Source organism: Ciconia boyciana, chromosome 14 (assembly GCF_034638445.1).
Source record: "Ciconia boyciana chromosome 14, ASM3463844v1, whole genome shotgun sequence".
Taxonomy (NCBI): Eukaryota; Metazoa; Chordata; class Aves; order Ciconiiformes; family Ciconiidae; genus Ciconia; species Ciconia boyciana.
Window position 1 is genome coordinate 3,409,698 of NC_132947.1, and position 18,511 is coordinate 3,428,208.

The 18,511-nt window shown below is 38.0% G+C and overlaps 1 protein-coding gene across 2 annotated transcripts in view; it reads left to right on the forward strand.

Annotated features, from left to right (window-relative positions):
• DIDO1 (death inducer-obliterator 1) overlaps window positions 1-18,511 on the forward strand; it is a 56,696-nt gene that overhangs the window by 16,672 nt on the left and 21,513 nt on the right. For both annotated transcript variants that reach the window (XM_072879564.1, XM_072879563.1), the window contains exons 3-7: window positions 233-343; window positions 680-1,589; window positions 1,905-2,223; window positions 5,227-5,439; window positions 6,238-6,463. In XM_072879564.1, the coding sequence (XP_072735665.1) occupies window positions 233-343; window positions 680-1,589; window positions 1,905-2,223; window positions 5,227-5,439; window positions 6,238-6,463 (1,779 nt within the window). The remainder of the gene's footprint in view (window positions 1-232; window positions 344-679; window positions 1,590-1,904; window positions 2,224-5,226; window positions 5,440-6,237; window positions 6,464-18,511) is intronic.

An 18,511-nucleotide genomic window follows, 5' to 3' on the forward strand; every position in this document is an offset into this window, starting at 1 on the left:
ATAAAATATGTCAGTATTGTGTCCAAACCCATATATTTATGGGTTTGGTTAGTAGTTTGTCTTTGAAGGAATTCAATCAACTTTTTGTTGATATTCAGTGGCTATTAGTGGCTTGAAATTCAAGTTAAGTATTTGTAACAATAACATAATGAGATTACATCAGAATACTTAATAATTACTTAGGCTATGAATATTTTTGAATCTGAGTTTTGAACCTTATGTTTCTCTTCAGCGTTTCAGGGTGGGGACAGTGGTGTCCGTGCTATGGAACAAGCTGTAAGTTCACAGCCAGTGCCATTAGAATCTGAATCTAATACTGACAACATGGAAAATAGTTCTCCTGGTAAGATTTCTTCCTTTTAAATTGAGCAGAAAATATGCTTATTTGTCCATTGTGTATATATGTGTGTCTGTATGTGTATATACATATAGTTTTGAATAACAGAAGGGTTTGTAACAGCTGGATTATGTTGGTACGGTGTTCAGTGATGTATTTAATTGCTACTGCTGTTGTATTACATTCACAGGAAAGCATTTTATCTATTTTCAGGGTCATGAAATGAGGTGGAGATAATATATATATATATCACAAAGAAAATAATACTATGTTGAAAAAAAAACTTCTAAGAAAAAACATCTTCCTTCACCACCAGTTTAATAACTCTTCCCTTGTTTTTAGCATCAGTTTTGGATGAGAAAGGTGACCAAAGCAATGAGGAGGAACAAAAAACTATCAAGCCTACAAGTAAAGAGTTCAGGAAAACCTGGGGGTTTCGAAGGACTACAATTGCTAAGCGAGAAGGTGCAGGAGAACCTGATGTGGACTCTAGTGAACAACAGCCACAACAGCAACAGCAAAGCTTAAACCTCAGGCGTAGTGGACGGCAACCAAAGCGAACAGAAAGAGTGGAAGAATTTCTTACAACAGTGAGACGCAGAGGAAGGAGAAGTGTTCCTACTGCTCTGGAAGACTCAAGTGAACCAGCATCCTGTCCAGCTACAGATGCTGAAACTGCTTCAGAAGATAGTGTTGAGAGCACTCCAGATATAAAACCTGCAACTCGGAGGATTAGCACTAGGAGTAGTAAGGATCAGAAAGGCTCTAAAAGCAGACGCACAAAAGAGGAAGAGGAAGAAGAGGAGGAGGAGGAGGAAGAGGAAGATGATACTTCTGATAGTGATAGTGATGGGTTAACTCTAAAGGAACTGCAGAATCGACTAAGAAAGAAACGTGTTGAACAGAAACCTGTGCAGCTGACACTGAAGGATATACAGAACCGCCTGAGGAAAAGAAGTTCAGAACAAGATCCTACAGAAACAGGTGATGTCCAGTCTGAAAAAGAAGTTGAGTCTGAGTTGCCTGTCAAACAAGAGCCTGAGACTGCAGACAGCACTGAGATTGCAAGTCAGGTCGTTGTGTCTGAGGAAGACACGGAAGATCTTCAGGTTCAGAAGGAGGTAAAGCCTGCTCTTGGTGCAAAAGGGGTCACAGATGAAGAATCTGAAGAACTGCCCAAAAGCAAACCCGAGTCTGAGATTTATGACCCAAATGCACTGTACTGTATTTGTCGTCAGCCTCATAACAACAGGTAGGCAAAGGTTTCAACTAAAAATGCAGTGCAAGTAGTTGGAGTTTTTGTGTGATGGATAATTAAACCAAATGCTAATACTTACTTTTTGAGTACATGTAAATGAGCTGTTGGGTTTGATTGATGTTTGGGGGGGAGTTTATAACATATTTAAAAGAGGGGATAACCAAATGAATACAGAAATGAACAGCGAGGCAGAACAGTGTACTGGTACTTTAGCGGGGTACTTAAGATCTGCTGCTTGAAATAATCTGTTGAGCGTTAATTGTCTTTTCATTTCATAATGTTTTACTGTTCCTTGGGGTTTTTTTTCAGGTTTATGATTTGTTGTGATAGATGTGAGGAATGGTTTCATGGTGACTGCGTGGGTATTTCTGAGGCTCGAGGGCGATTGTTGGAAAAGAATGGTGAGGACTATATTTGTCCAAACTGCACCATTCTACAGGGACAGGATGAGCCTGTTTCCGAAATAGACCAGCAGGAAGCTAAAGCAGGACAAGTAAATGTGGATGGCACAGAATTCACAAGCATAGGAACAATTGAACAAAAATCTGTTGAGGACCAAGGAATCAAGGGTAGGATTGAAAAAGCTGCAAATCCAAGTGGGAAGAAAAAACTAAAGATATTTCAACCTGTAAGTATTTTAATTGTTTCTTATTTTTTGTTTCACTGATTACATTGAGACAATGGCTTGCTTGTAGGGCTGTAAATCTGACTTGTTTTTTTTTAAAGCTAAATATGAAGCTGAACAACCTGCTAAATATTACTGTTTAGTAGAAGGTTATCCATAGTTCTATCAGTACAGGAACTAAAACTAAGAAAGTGTTATTTTGAAGTGGGGAATTTAAAAGTTTTATGTAGGTGTAAGGAAATACCACACTACATGTGCTCTTCTGCCCTTTATAAATACTGTTTTGGAAGTAAAATAATAAGGTGTTCTTTTAATAAAAATATTAGAATTCTGGACTGGTTTATACTAGCTTTGAAATAATCTCAAGCAATTTTGGACATTTTCAGTGATAGTGAAACCTTTTACTTAACATTAACAAGTGTCTCTTGGAGTTAATTCCAGCTGTACTTCCTATGTATTTTCAATTAGTCTTTGAAGTTCTGACTTTTGTCCTGATGCTTCTTCAAGTTATTAGTATACAGAGAATTGTTTTATACTGCCTTTTTAAACATAAGAATGTATATTTCAAATTATTGCAAATTCTGGCATAAAATACAGAAGAAACTTAAATTTTTTAATAGCAAGTTCCATGCCGAATTCAAAATACAGGCAAAGAAGCTTCTTCAGCTCGACGTACACAAATTTAAAAACTTCACGCTACAGTGATTGTCTTTATACTGCCTAAGCTACTGTAGTAATGTCAACATCTTGAACATTTTCATTATTTACTGTGCCTTGAAGAGCATGTTTAGTGTATTTGCTGTTAGAATGCTACAGCTACTCGTATTTTTTTCTGTATGAATTTGTTCTTTGATGCCTAACCTTTAAACTTTGAAATCATCCCTAGAATAGGGATGATTTCATATACGAGTTTGAGTATAAGTGTGTCTCTGGAGGAATCTTTCTGTTGTAGTACACTTTCTACAAAATGTTTATGGAACACCCCCCCACTTCTAGTCAATTTAAATAGCAGAGCTATCCATATCAGCATAGTGAGCTTAATGTATAGATCAGAACAGTTTGAGCTTAATATAGAAATACTTACTATTTTAAGATAAATGTGTAGAAAACTATTTTTCAAATACAGTTTCAAATACTTTTTCCTTTTTTGCACACAAAAACATTTTTGAGAGTCCAGTTCTGTTGGTGTTGGTCTGCGTTTCACTGACAGTGTGTTACTATTAATTTTAAGTTCTGCTTCTGAGTATCACCAATTACTCTTTGATACTAGCATGCTAACGAGTTACTTAAACGTGTTAGGCTTCTCTTCTTTAGTGAAAGAAAAACATAAGTATCATTAACTCATTGCTTCTTACGGAAGAACTGCTAATATTTTAGGTATTCTTTTGGCATTTGGAAATGGAATGGAACTGCTCTGTTTGTGTTTGCCAGGTGGTACCAAGTTTCGAGAGAACTGAATGGTCAAGTCTGTGTTTTAGCCCATGCTGTCCCTCGTACCTCAGTTAAGATCCCTCTATGGCTTGTATAAACAAGCACCACTCTCTTGCTGCAGAATTCCCTGCCCGTTCCAGGCAAAAAGATCATGGCTAGTTCATATGTTGATGTGCTGAAATTACTCTGTGGTACAGGGACTGAACAGTCTCATTATTCAGTTTTTCTGTTCTCTTACACCAGTATTCTGAGCACTTTGAGAAAGACTCCTTTTTGTTACTGTCCGTAAGCACCTATAGCTGTAGAGTTTTGGTTTGTGATTAAAACTCCTAGAAATTGTATGAGTACAGACATCAACACTGAAAGTTTTGTCATCATCTGAGTAAATGTCCTTAATTAGAAATGACAGCTCAGTTAATCTGAAGTTTGAGGTGCTTCTTGGGGAACATGAATTGATACTTCTTTCTTGTATTTCATAGTTAACTGTGTACATGATGGAAAAGTATTCTAAGGCATAAGCTTAATTTTTATGGGAAAATTCCCAAACCCACGTTTTATCAGACTGCAGCAGATAATGCTGTCTTACTGACTTTTGGGGAAAAATAAGACACACTATGCAAATTTTTTTTTTTTTTTCTGAAAGTATTGCTGAAAAACTTACTTTTGGTAATTACAAATTGCAGTTTATTGATAGGGGAGAGGCTCTCTAGAGCTACAGTAGTTCCAAGTGTTAGGTCAGTTGAATAACATTTTTAGGAGTAATCTAGAAGAGTGAGACTAAAGGCATAATACCTAGAAGTGATATGTTGGAGCCTAAAGAGCATTCAGATATTTCTAGACTTTGACCTAATGTACTCTGTTTTCAAGGAATGTGCTATTTTCTAAATCTTAACATTTGAAGAGGAAGTGCATAGTCTATAACACTTTGATATAAATGGAGAGTAATTGTGAGGTAGAAGAAAATACAGATTGCATATACAAACTTCTCAATGTGTAAGAAGTATTACGCTATGGCAAAGTTGTCTAGGAGAATTGTTGTGTTTTATGTAAGTTGGAGACCTGAAAAATTAAAATTGCTAAACCACTAGAGCAAGAATTATCTGTACGCCTGAATAGCTGAGTGTTTCTTTTTGCATTCGTGCATGGTTGAGGACAGCTGCTGATGGTGATAGATAAGTAAAACGTATTTTAGAAACCTTGCTCTTGAGAAACCAGTTCTGCATTATTAAGGAGATTTCTCACATGATGTAAAGGATCAGAAAAAAGCACTTGCGTGCTTATGGGATCTGAAAATTTAGGAAACCAGCCTCCCTTAGTTCACTGCTAGCAGACCAACCACTTGAAAATACAACATGTTCTCAAAATAGCACGTTACAAGAGTGAAATTCTTACATTTGTATGGGTTGTTTCTGTTGTATCATGAATGAAAGTTGTTTTCACGCTGGCAGTTGCGCAAATCACTAACAGTCGTAGCTGCGGTCTGCACATATGATATGTAAGCGTTTCCTCATGTTATACATATTGCTTCTGTTGTTTCCTCTTTGAAGTTTGAACTCACTCCGTTTCAATCTATAGGTAATTGAAGCTCCTGGTGCATCAAAGTGCATTGGCCCTGGCTGTTTTAATTTGGCTCAGCCTGATTCTGTGTATTGCAGCAAGGACTGCATTCTCAAACATGCTGCAGCCACTATGAAGTTTTTAAGTGCTGGCAAGGATGCAAAACCAAAACCTAAAGAGAAGATCAAACCAAAATCTGAAAAACCTGGCATGCCAAAATCTCAACTGCAGGTAAGCTAATGTTCGTGATCCAAAACAGTTGTCCTGAAGCATGGTGGCTTATTTCTGTGCTCTCCTTTTCGAGACAAATAAAATTGCCAAGTCCTGCACTAAAGAGGAACTTTCTTTTTTTTTTTGTTGTTGTTCTCTTGCCTTTTTCTGTGGTAAAAGCATTGTTTAATTCTTCTGACAATAAAATATTTTCCTGTCACTTTTTAAAAATCTTAATAATTGCCTCTAGATAGAGATCGTTTCTTGAAAAGGCCTTTGAGATGGCAGCACACTTTTTTTTTAAAAAAATTAATTAATTCCAAATTAATTTACCTTTTAAAAAAAAGTATAAGCAGTACACCTTTTTAATTTTAATGTAATTCCAAATTAATTTTACATTTAACTCCAGCTTACTGGGTTTTGGGCAGTAATTTGGAATTACTGTGAATTGTGAACTAATGTGACTGCATTGTATGTATGCTTTGGGAAGCAAAAAGATGAAATCAAAGCCTTCTCCTTTCCCTTTTGAAACCGCTATAAAATGGGCAGTAGTTTTTCAACACACACCCTCACATCCCCCCCATGATAAATACTGTTGTTTTGAGGTGGTTTCTTTGCCATTCTCTTTTCCTGAAGGTACAGTGTATATATTACCTTTGCTTTATAGACTTGAATGTGAAATTACATCATTTCAAGTGTATTTACAGGAGCTTACTGTAAAAGAAATTTGTGTACATGTATGTGACTCTATCTCTGCTTGTTTTAAAAATATAATATATTTGATAATTATTAGTAATCAAGCTTCTCTTAACTGTACAGGCAGGTATTAAGCCTCTTTCAAACCAAAAGAGACAATTTCCTGAGAAAAGAGAAATGAATGTGAAGAAGACTGTTTTGACAACTGGCAAGACTGAGGCAAACACTCAACCTATTGCTAAAGAGCCAGCAGCAGAAAACAGCACACCATCCTGGGCAAGCGATCATAATTACAATGCTGTAAAGCCTGAAAGGACTGCTGCCATTTCATCTTCACTGTTGTTCAAATGTATGTATCGCATAGGGATATTCCTGAATAATCATTTACATTTTCTTTGAATACCCATCCATTCTTGGCTCTGCAAGACTAGGGAGTTTAGGATTTGGTTGGGTTTTTTTTTTTTCTTAATATGGCACCAAACTACTTTTCTCCACCTTCAAAGATTCGCACACAGAGATACACACAAATGGGAGACACTTTTAGAAGTTTCACTTGTATCATATCACAGTTGTATGATTAAGAGCCTATCAGTCTACCCAGCTGATTTCTGGATGAAAACTACATGATTAAGCTTTAAATTTTTCCCATAAAGACAATAACTGTTTCTAATGTAGAAAAGGTAAGTATTGATACACTTGTGTTAAGTTTTACAAAAAGGTTGCACAGTGTGCGCCACAAATCAGCAATTGACTGTACTAATTTGAATTGTATTTTTGTAATTTAGATTTGGCACCTGTCTCTCAGGTCTTGCATTTTCAGTGCTAGTGCCGAGAATGAAATCTTCAACGTGGTATCCAACGATACTTTACACTTCTGCAGACAGCTTTTAACTGTCAAGTATATCCAAGTTCTTCCTGCTGCTTTTCTTCCTTATATGAAATAATTTAAGGACCATTCTTTACTTTTAAGTTTGGGGGGAGGCAGTACTCTTCTCTTCTCTCCCCCCCCCCCCCCTTCTATTTATATGTTCATACTTCACACATTATCCACACACACAAGAACACATCTTAAGTGGATATTAGGCAGAGATATTGCCTTGCATATTTTTGCAGGTTTTGAATAGCATCCTTGTAACTCTTATAAAGGTAAGTAAATACTGCTTTGTGGCCTGAACAAGTCTTTCTGCTAATGACATTTTTTAATTCACTCCAGCTAAGTAGTTTTATAATGCAGTGGTGGAACTTCAGATGAATTCTTACATTTCACATTTACAAAACACATGACCTGGTGTCTAATGTTTACTCACTTGAACATTAATGAATTCAGAAGTTCAGTTCTCACAGCTTAACCACGCTTTAGCCAGTTTTACATTTTATGTTCAGAAATAAACCTAGTTATTAAACACTTAAATTATATGTAAAGTAACTGATAAGTTAATTTATAAACTTTAAGGTGAGATTTCTTAGATGTAGTTTTTAAACACTGAGGGAACACCAGCTATCCTAAATTGCTGTTTATTATTATAGAACATAGTAGACTTACTAGGTATATTTTAATTTTATTTACCCACATCAAATGTTTAAATGGTTATAATTTTTCCCTGCATATTTTTGTTGCATATTTTGTTACTTGGGCCCTGTGCCTTTTTTATAGTGAACTCTTAAGATACATATTTTGATAAACTTGCATTTTTTAAGCTGCTTCTAAAGAAACTGTAGCTTTTTTTTGGTCAGAAACAGTAGTGTTTTAAACATAACTAAAATTAGGAGAGAAGGATGTAAATGAAACTACAAGAGCTTGTTTTACATGTCAAATTTTTATGACACTTTCTGTCTCATAACCATATCACTTAAAGTGTGTTTATTGCTATACCTTTTTTTCCTAGGAGACAGGAATACAGGTTTTGAGGCAGCGAGTTTGGGGTTTTTTTAAGGGGGGTTGCTCTTAAGTTTTACCACCCTGGAGGTTATACAGATTTAACCAATTCCAGTAGAAAATTGGATTCCTGTAGCTAGGTTGTTAAACTGGTTCAAAAATATGTGTATATACCAGACTTTAATAATGAATAGAAAACAACCTAGTTCGTGTGATGAAGAGCTCTCATATCAAGTGCAAGGAAGAACTTCAGATTGCTGTTCTTAAGGTAAGTTGTACTAGTATGTGGAGGCTCTGTGCCGTTACTGAATTCCCAGGTAAATTGTGTACTTGTGAAAAAATTTGTCCTGCTTTTTGATTGGATGAGTTTGATCCGTAAGCTTCCTGAGAAGCTGCTATTGCATCATCTTTAAGAGTATTCTAGAAGATTTTATTTATTTAACAAATCTTTATATGCTGTTCAAAACATAGAAGTTACAGCATTATGGAAGTTCGTGAGAGTCATCTCACTTCAGGTATCTAAAAGTTAGAACTGTTTAAGTTTGAGCTAGTCTGTCACAAAAAACACCTTCAGTGGACAAAACGTATAATCTGTTTTAGACACTAATCTTAGAACAAAGTGACTCACTGTCTAGAAATGCTTATTTCTGAATATCGATTATGAAAGACATTTAAGATGACTAGTTCACACATCTAAGTGTCTAATGTTTGGACTTAAGGTTGCCTACAGGGGGCTGAGGGCGGGATTCTTCCATATACAGTGTTTCAAAATACAGCCTGCATTCTCCCAGAGCTTCAAGCCATGTTCTGCAAATCCTTATTTGTGACTTCAGTGCACGAGGCCCTTTAGGAATTAAGGAAACTTAACGTGATTAGCAGAATTACTCTCTAATACTCTTTCCATCAGTCAGTTTATCATCCTTCAGTACTCTTTCCATTAGTTTATCATAATTCAGAGATGGATTTACTTTATACGGTTACTCTGTACTTGTCAGATACAAGATTTTGTTGTTGTTACATATGACTAGTTTTATTTAGTAGTAGCAAGAAGAAAATGAAGCTGCTGTTACAGATGTACTGGGTGATAGGGGCATATAGGATATTTGCATCTAAACCCTGCCACCAAGCCCCGTTTTCTCCTTCCAACCTGTTTTGCATTTAAAAAAAAAAGGCTATTTGGTGCTAGTAGTATGCAGTTATACAGAGCAGTGATTTCTCTTTTCCCTGTTACCCAATTAGTTCATGTTTCTTCACTTCCTGATTTTTTGGGGTAGATTTTTTGGGATGAGTTAGGGTTGTACTTGGAAGTGACTTTGTACACCAAAATCTGGAGCTTGATTAATGACACTGTCGAACATCTTGATGTTCCCAGTGAAAATAATCCTATTTATTAATTTAATAATTAGAGTGGGAAATACCTTGAACTTGCTTTGATTAGTGACTATTAAGTACAAGTACTTACAAAGTTGCAGGCACTATTTGAACTGCACACGCAAGAGGAAATTAGGTATGCGTCACATTCCCTTTCAGAAGTGTTGCTTTTAATTTCATTAGGAAAATTGGTATTAATTTAATAGGCAGTGGTCAACTTTTATATTGAATTTCAAAAGTCATCCTAGCTTCCACATTGATACAAGTATATGGATTGTTGAGATTGAGGAACATTGTTGTTCAGAGATTCAAGTTGTGATAGAAATTCTGAATTTGTCATGTGAGCTAGTGTTAATTATCAATATTTAGAGCATATCAAAGGAGATGTAAAATTCATAACAAAAGCAAAACAGACTCGTTTATCTAGTAAGATCATCTAGGTGTTTGTGGGGAAGCACCACCCAAAACGATTTCTGAAATGTTTCAGGTTTTTTAGCAGACTAACTTACATCTTTAAAAATAATGCTTCCTATTATTGTAATTACACTGGAGGAGGACAAACTTTAAACAGCATAATATAAACAGCATAACATTTTTTCCAGAAGTAACCACAAGAGCAGTTTGCATCCACTGCTTATTTGACTCTGCTGAGAGCTTTTATACTTAGTTTTACACTAATTAATATCATGTATTGCATTTGTAACAGTATTTGTCCATTATATTCACTGCTGCCCTGTAAAAAGGGGGTAAAGGAACACTTCAAACATGAAGTTTGCTGATGCAAACATTTATCAGTAGTATCAGTGTAATGTCTGAAGCACCTGGACTCAGGTTTTCTGCTTCATAGAGCAACACTTGGAAGAGACTTTTTTCTATATTTTTGTTGTTAATTGTCAAATAGAAGTCAGCAGCAAATGTATCAGCAGTTTTAAAATAGAAAATGAATCCAAAAGGAGGGGAAGAATAGAGGCATTTGCAGTATCCCAGTTTTTAAACTACCTGGTCATAAGTGTACTAAGTACTTGCTAGTGCTTCAAATCTTTATTGAACTTCAGCTGACTTATCTTATTAGACTTAAAAGAAGTACATGAACCAGTAATGTACTCAACTCAGGTGCTACTTAAACATCTTAAATGCATTTATTGATAAAAGTAACTAAGCACACAGGAGAGTGAAGAGGGCTTATTAGCTAAAAAATAAACATTAAATGTATTTCTTATTATTGTTGTTCTGGTAGAACTTCCTGAGTAAAAAGCACTTCTTTGTCACATCATGGCACTAAACTTCTGTTTACTTAACTGTAGACAGATAAATAGTATGAGTTTATAATTATTTATTATACTATCTTATTTGGTACCAGTATTTCATAGAATTTGTTAATGAGTGGTACTTCAAAGGGGAAGTGTTTCATTAAGAGAAGAGCACGATGTTTGTGGTACCTCTCCTGCTTTACAGCAGTGAATTACAGAGAGACAGCTTAAGGCTGCCACCTCCTGGAAGTGGGAGGCCAGCATTGTAGAGCCCAGGCTCTGGTGATACAAATTTCCTTCTATTATCCCCTTTCAGTTTTCTTCCCTTTTTCTGCAACTAAACTTTTCTGCACCCAAGACCTATTCACAAGGTAAATAGTGTTTGCTTGTGTAGTTAAAGATCCCAGATGCAAAGGGCACTTGGACTGCTTTGTTCCTATACACCTCTAACAAAACATGGAGACATTGTAAAGGGAATACAGTAATACTGGGAGCCCATCATCAGAAAACGTGATGCGCATACCAAAATGCTTAGATTATAGCATACATAATTTATCTATTTTTTCCTCGTGTCTTTTTTTTGTTGTTTCTGTAATAACAGTACGAAGGCAGGAAAGAAAGAAAATATACCACTATAAAGAGAGCAGGGGGAAGATGTAGTACACTCGAGACGGAGGAGTTATGGCTCAGGAGGTAGAAGTGATGTAGGAAGCTGTAAGTACTCTTGTGAAAAGAAAAAAGTAAGGCCTTGTCTGCACACAGACTGGTGCCAATTTAATGCTTCTCTTCAGGCAAGATCGTACCAGCTTAAGTTGTGACTTCAGTTAAGTGCAGCATATGTAGGGGTACTGCTGTTGGTTCAGCTATTAAAAAATACTTAACTACTAACTATTAAAAATATTTACTTAAACTGAGGAGCTGTTCTTAAGTCATAAGTATGTTCGTCTGCAAGGACTGATTGTAGTTAAACTTGATGCCTTTGTTTTGGTGTGAGTGCTTCCCCATAGGATAAACTAGCCTGTGCCAAGTTCCATACTGTTACAACTAAATTACTTCTGGCATCTGAATTAACTCCTTGAAAGCTAAGGTATCTTTGCTTAATGCTATATTCTGCAATGTAGACCCACACTAAGAGGCCATAACTATTGAGTAGCACCAGGGGAATAAAAAGAATTACTTATTCTATGTTACTGGCAATTTTCTGGGACACGTGGTTGCTGTATGTGTAGGTGTAGCCTTTGTAACTAGAGGAGTTTTCAGAAAGGCTGCTGATGGACCAAATAATAAGAATACCTAAGATGAGTCTGCCAGAACTTCTGAGAAATTCATCTTGGAGGTCTGGCTTTGGAAAGATTATAGTCCAGGAGTGGCTGGTGTAACGCAGCTCCGGTGCTGAACTTGCATCATGAGAATGGCAGGGGCTGTGCTGGCACATGGGCTGGTGCATGATCTGAACCCTGGCTGTGGACTGAGGCAGACCAGTAGTGGCTGCTGAAGCCAACATCCCCTGGGACCCAGCCAATTAAAAGGAGCAGTGGGATCCTTGGGGAGCGATTATCATCTCCTGCCTGTGAACTACTGGAGCTCCCCTTCTCTGCTCTACAAGGTATGTTACATCTGTCCTGTGGCTGTCAGCCACATGAAGATTTTTGCCGTGTCTCTTAAGTTAGGAAGGCTGGTCCCTGCTGCTGGCATGTTTCCTATTTTGCCTTTCAAGCACCTAGCACCCCCAAGGCGCTTGGACGACAGAAGGCCAGCCCTCTTGCCATCATGGGTGCTTGGCTTCAGTATAAGGAACCATTGCTGAGAGGAGCGGTTGGAGGGGGGGCAGAAACCTGGTACAACTTATGGATGCACTATGAATATTAGGGTGGTTTATCTCTTGTCATCAACACTGAAAGTGATGAAAGTTTGATTAAAAAAACTCACCACCCTCTATTGCTGTTTTGCTTTCTTTTACTAATATTATTTTAGTTCTTTGAACTTGCTCACTTGACTGTATAGCTAGTGAAAAAGGTCTTCTCTGCTAATCCCCAAATAAAAGGGGCTTTTTGAGGTGATCTCTTGCACTTTGGAGTCAAGTTTTGCTACTGATCTCAGTGCTCATGATTCGCTGTGTCTGATCTGTACTGCACTTGGAACCTGAAGATGGCCTGTCCCTGCAAGGAATGATGATACCAATCCATAAACGGTCTGGAAAATAAGGAGCCCTTTTTTTGCAGCAGATAGTGCCTCTCTCACTCAGGAGTGGTGTAGTTGTGAAGATGTAGTCGTCTAATGTAGATGAGATAAATTGCTATAATTCATGTAGATTTAAACAAAGTTTGCTGTCTCAGCTACAGATTTGCATGAGCATAGCTACGGGGTTGGCTTGAATGCAAACAAATCACCACCACGGAAAAGGCCCTCCTCTGAGTTTCCTAAACTAGTTAACTTTAAAGCTCTCTGAATGTAAAGGCTTGGCACACAGGCAGCTTAATTACGAGCTTCTCATTGTGGTGCAGATTAGAACTGATAGAGGCTTTTGAAGAAAAACAGCAGGGCAGGAGGCACACCTCCAACACTAGTGTTTGATAATAAAGTTTGGTTTGGTCTTGAAAGTGGAAGCAGACACGTTGTTCCGTAGGCAATTAACAGTGAAAACTAACACTGAAACCTATTTAAGAATAGTTCAACACTTCTGAATTATTTAGAACTAACGCTAAGCTATCTTTGAGGGAAATGACAAAAAGTCTAGAAAAAACAGGTTTCAGGAAAGCAACAGTTGAACGGCCCTGGAACTGAAGCGGTTACAAACTACACCTCACCTTCACAGCCTCGGGCACTGAATGTTCAGTGCCACAAGAGGGTGCTTCAGTGGCACCTAACAGGACTGACTCTTCGACAAGTTTCTGAGGCTCTTGAGATGTCAGGCATGCATCCCAGCAGTGTGACTATGCAAAGGCTGCTCTTGAGGAACGTCTCGTAACTGGTAAGTAATTTCCCATTGTAGAGTGCTTTATAACTGACGTCTGAAGCACCAGCTCACCCATGTATCTTGTTCAATTTTTTAAGTTGGATAATGCATTGAAAGGTTTCACTTCAGAAGAACTCATGGATTAAAGTTCGGTATCGGCCACTGCATTGGGGTGGAGGGGTTAGCTTAAATTCTGCTCTGTTAAAATCATTTCTATCGTGAGTCATGCAGAAAGGAGTCATACTACAGCTGCATCGAACAAGTCCATTTAGGGCATAGTGAGGCTGAGTGGCAAACGGAAGCTGTTGGAACAACACCAGTTTTAAATTTGAGAAATCTTGCCCATCCTCTGTTTCAACAGTTTTACAGAGGGGAAAATGCAGTTCCTAAATTCTCAGGTGTTGGCACATAGGGGTGAGATTTCATCTTCTCTGAGACAAGACACTGTCCTTTTCTACTGTGATAACGTGCCAAACCAGGCTCCCCTCGCTGTTTGTAACACTCAGACTGGACAGCTACAGCACGCTGGAACGACCGCACAGAGAAACGGATAGTGTAGCTACCTGCATCTGAGCAAGAAGGAGCTGCAGGACCATACAGAACTTCACAGTACAATTTCACAGGCCAATTTTTGAGTGACACTCAAAACGCTGTCTGGGGTTTTTTGTGAATTCCTAAATAGATTATTGCTTCTGGTTGGCCTTTTCACACCTGCATTCCTATAAGACGTTTAAGCTATCGTAAAGGCCAGTGCTGTTGCAGATCTTTAGAGATTAGCTCTTCTTAAAATACATGATTACTCGGCTGTGGCCAGCCTTTATGCAGGCTATTGGAGAATACCTTCTAACAAATATTTTTGCCTTTTTAACAACTGCAAAGCTGCACTAGTGTGAATTTTCCTCCCTCTAATGTGACTTAGGTTTTTTTGAAATGGACATAGGTTTTTTTTGAAAAGGATATAAAAATCCTTCTCAATATAGTAAATGATCCACTTTAAAACATGGATCACCAGTAGCTGTAGTTTTACTATTCATATTTTGGAATTTTACAGAAATATTTTTTTCTAACAGAAAAATGTAACTACCAGCTTTCTTAGTGTTGGTGCCACACAAGCTTGTATGCTATGCATACGTTTGAAAGTTAGTTGTGGGTTGGTTTTTATTTTTTTCCTAAAACTCTCTATTTTAGTGACAGAGGAGCATGAAAAGTAGCGGTAGAACCCACACATGCTTCAGCAGCCTCCGCGCTGTGGGCTTGTAAAGGCTCGCCGATGTGCAAGGCAGTGCCTGCTGAAGCGCTGGGTTGCTGACGTCCTGCTCCCTTGGGCCAGTGCTCCCACTGTGGAAAGTTCTGTGCAAGCTGGACGAGACGACGCAGCCATCAGCCCGTGCTCCTCACACGCTGCCATGAGGAATTTTATCCTGGGGTGGGGGAGGTAGTGGTTTAGTGTAGATGGAGGCCACAGGGAAATGTTAAGACAATATTAGACACCAGCGGCAATAGTTCTGGTGTATGAACAGCCTTATGCCAAATTTTTAATTCTGTAGGGAAATTTCTCATTAGTGCTATGTAACAAACAATGAGCTTGCATGGCTGCAAGACATTTTTCACAGAAGTCTTTTTGGTGTTCTGTAGTAGTAGCTATGATGCCTTTTTTTATTTTTATTTTGCCCCCCCCGCCCCCCAAGATTTTTCAGAGAAAAAAATCTGAGCCTTACAGACATGTTAGGAAACAGACTCTTCAAGTGTAACTGCTTATGGATGGTTTATCTACAGCATCATCTAAACTTTTAGCATCAACTAGAGCAAGAAGTTGAAGATCTTTAAAGTGTGATTTGAATAATTTTAAAACTATACAAACAAAAGTAGTAGCACATTTCTTCAGGCATTTAAAAATTTGAAAACCTAGATAATGTCTCCAGCAAAATAACTGTCACAAATGAGAACTTAAATAGAAACTAGGGGTGGTGCCGGTGTATTTTTAAAGTGGCTTTCTAAAGCTACTATTCCAAAGAAAGATTGGGTGGACGGAAAGGGGAAGAACCAGAATAGGCTTGAATGCTATACAGAAATATTTTTAAGAGATCAGAGGAGGAGCAAAGTTTGCTTTGGATAATTTCCATGCTGGTGGTGTAAAACACAGCCTCCCAGTGTAGGTGAGGGATTATGATGCGAGTACATCCCGCAAATCGTTCACGCAAAATTAAACAGCACTACACTGGAAATCATTCCTAAATTGGGTCTCAACAACCACATTACAATGCTGAAACATCAATGTTGAGATGTACACAAGTGAAGGATATGTAACCATCAGGCTTTCAACAGGCTCGTCTGTAACAGTAGATAATGCGGCAGTTATGTCCTCCACTGCTTAGAGAAGTTTCATTCTTAGCTGCACGTTGTAATATTTGGCTTAGCTTCATGGGGAATTTCCTTAAGGGAGGGGTTCTGTATCTGTTGACATATAGTGGGAGAGATTATAGTTATGTCTGTAGTGAACATACCATAGTAATGCTATTTCGTAAGCCTTGCAAGGAATGCACTTTTTTCTGCCAGAGGGTTCATTGGGTTTCACTCTGGAAATAAGCTGACTCATTAGCTCAGTCTGAACCTCTCACTCTTTTTAGCCCATGCCTCTTCAGTCAATAAGAATCCTGTTCCTGTCCTAATAAGTGGCTCAAGACAGAATGGGGAAAATAGGAGTTAATGTTTTGTTTTGTTTTAAATACCATTTCTAACATCAAGCCAAGGGAGGTACACCTGTGTGTTCAGAAGCACCGAATAGAAGAGCCACTAAATGCCTTATTCTGGCACTAATCTTCTGTCTGTGGTGAAACTCCCTATTATTCTCTTAGGCTGGATAGGCTAATGTTCAGTAGTCATCTCTATCCTTTTATTTTAAATTTGTTTAAGAGCATTTATTGTAGGTACACTGGAGCTTCTGATGAAAAGGACCGGAAACATCACAGTATAAAATACAGTGGCCAGTATGTATAGTAGGCATTGACTGCGTCTTCTCTTCAAGTTGTTCATGGACTACAAGGCCAAGTGATTTGAAACTCATGGTCTGAGAGAATACCTGTTCTGTTATATGTCCTGTCAATTTGCTGAGCAACTGTGGCATCTGTTCAGAAGTTAAATTCCACATATGTTGGCATACTGCTCTCTGAGGAGAGTACATATTTCTGTTAACTCTTCCAAACATACACTTGCCATAGTTTCCTACCTGTCGGAAGATAGTGTAAGCTTTGGGGTGTGCTCATGTCGTGGCTAAGTCAATAGAAGAGCAAGCTGCCACCAGAAGAGGCAGTCCTGCTCCTTCCTCACACTCTGCTGGGTGCTCCTGTGCGTTGGATCCGAGGCCCATGCAACGACACAGTGAGTTGGTTCAGCGGGATTATGTGGCAGCACATCAATCTTGTCACTACAACCCAAAACTTGATAGGACAAAATTTCTGGTTTCTCATAGTCAAAGCAGGAGAAGAGGTTTTTTAGATGAGGTTCATCTACACCATCGCAGGTTATTTGCGTATGTAGGATTTCAGTAGTCTTGATTCTTTGTCAAAACGTGCATACGATACAAGTGTCCTTCAAAGACAGTGATGTGTCCTGTAAATTTGAAAAAGTAGTGGGTATTTGTTCTGAAGCACTGAATGACCAACATGTGGCTGAATTAGTACATACAAAATCTCTACCATCAATTTCTCTAATCAACAAGCAGCTAGGCTAGCTAGACAGTTTTAATTGGTATAAAGTAGTACTGTAGTCTGAAACTGTTAAATTTTCATAAAGCTTATGAAATACTTGCACCTTTTCTATTGGCTAAAGAAGCACAGAATTACATGCCTTACTTTGGAAACATTTCTAAATAGTCATGACGCCAACTTGCATAATAAAGGATGCTTCTGCATCTTTCTTCTTGGACACATTGCTTCTGCTGCCTTTCAACCCCGGGAACATCAATCTACCTTTGTACTAGTAACTTTATTTATTTTACAAGTATATTTTCTTACTGTGATATAGCTGTTTGTAACATAGAAAGGTTTGTGGGGTGGATGTAGTTCTCGTATATACAACATCTGATTGACACAAAACATCTTGGTTGTGCTATTTTTAGTTTCGTCAATGTAGTTCTTGTCAACTAATTTGAACTAATCATTAAAAAGATAGCATATAGAGAATTAAATACAAATTTAGAATTTCATCTTTTGTACTTCTGCTGTAAACCAAAAGAACTAAATGTCTTAGCACTGAGGACTGAATTTTACTGTCGTCATTTTGAAACCTGAGCTGTGCTGTCCTGCCTTTCCATGATGAGTCACAGAAATGTGCTTCTGTCCTACCTCCCTGAAAAGGTACAAATCTGTGCAGAAGATACAATAAACCAGGAAAAAGAGAATGGAAGTACAGTAATTCCTGCAGCTTTATCAGTGCGCACGTTTTGGATATTCACCTCCTCTCTATTCAAGACTATTAACTCAAAATAGTTTGGCTTTTTACCTCTGTTAAGTTCTGGGTGCCTAATTTGACCAAAGCAAAAGCATCAGCAATAGTTCCTAATCCTCCTCCTCCTCCCTCCCGGGATTGCCAAAGCTCTCCTGACAACTAGTACAGCCGTAGCGGGGTAAGCTCTGGGGCAGGGTGGGGACACAGGACATTGTGGGTCACACGGAAGGTCTCCCTAGCTCAGCCCCTGACGGTAACCAAGACCAGTATCTAGGGACAACTATGGGAATAATCTGAGGGTAATAATTTTAACCTACTTTATAGCAAAATCTGCACATTCTTTGAAATCATTTAATTATTATGGCAGCTGTTTCGTTTTACACTTGAGATAGATAGATCTCACTCAGAAAAATTCCTCAAGGTGTCGTCTTGTAAAATGCTTCTAGGAAAAAAAATAAGGATAAATATATAGTGTTTCCAGATCTTCTGGCTTCTCCT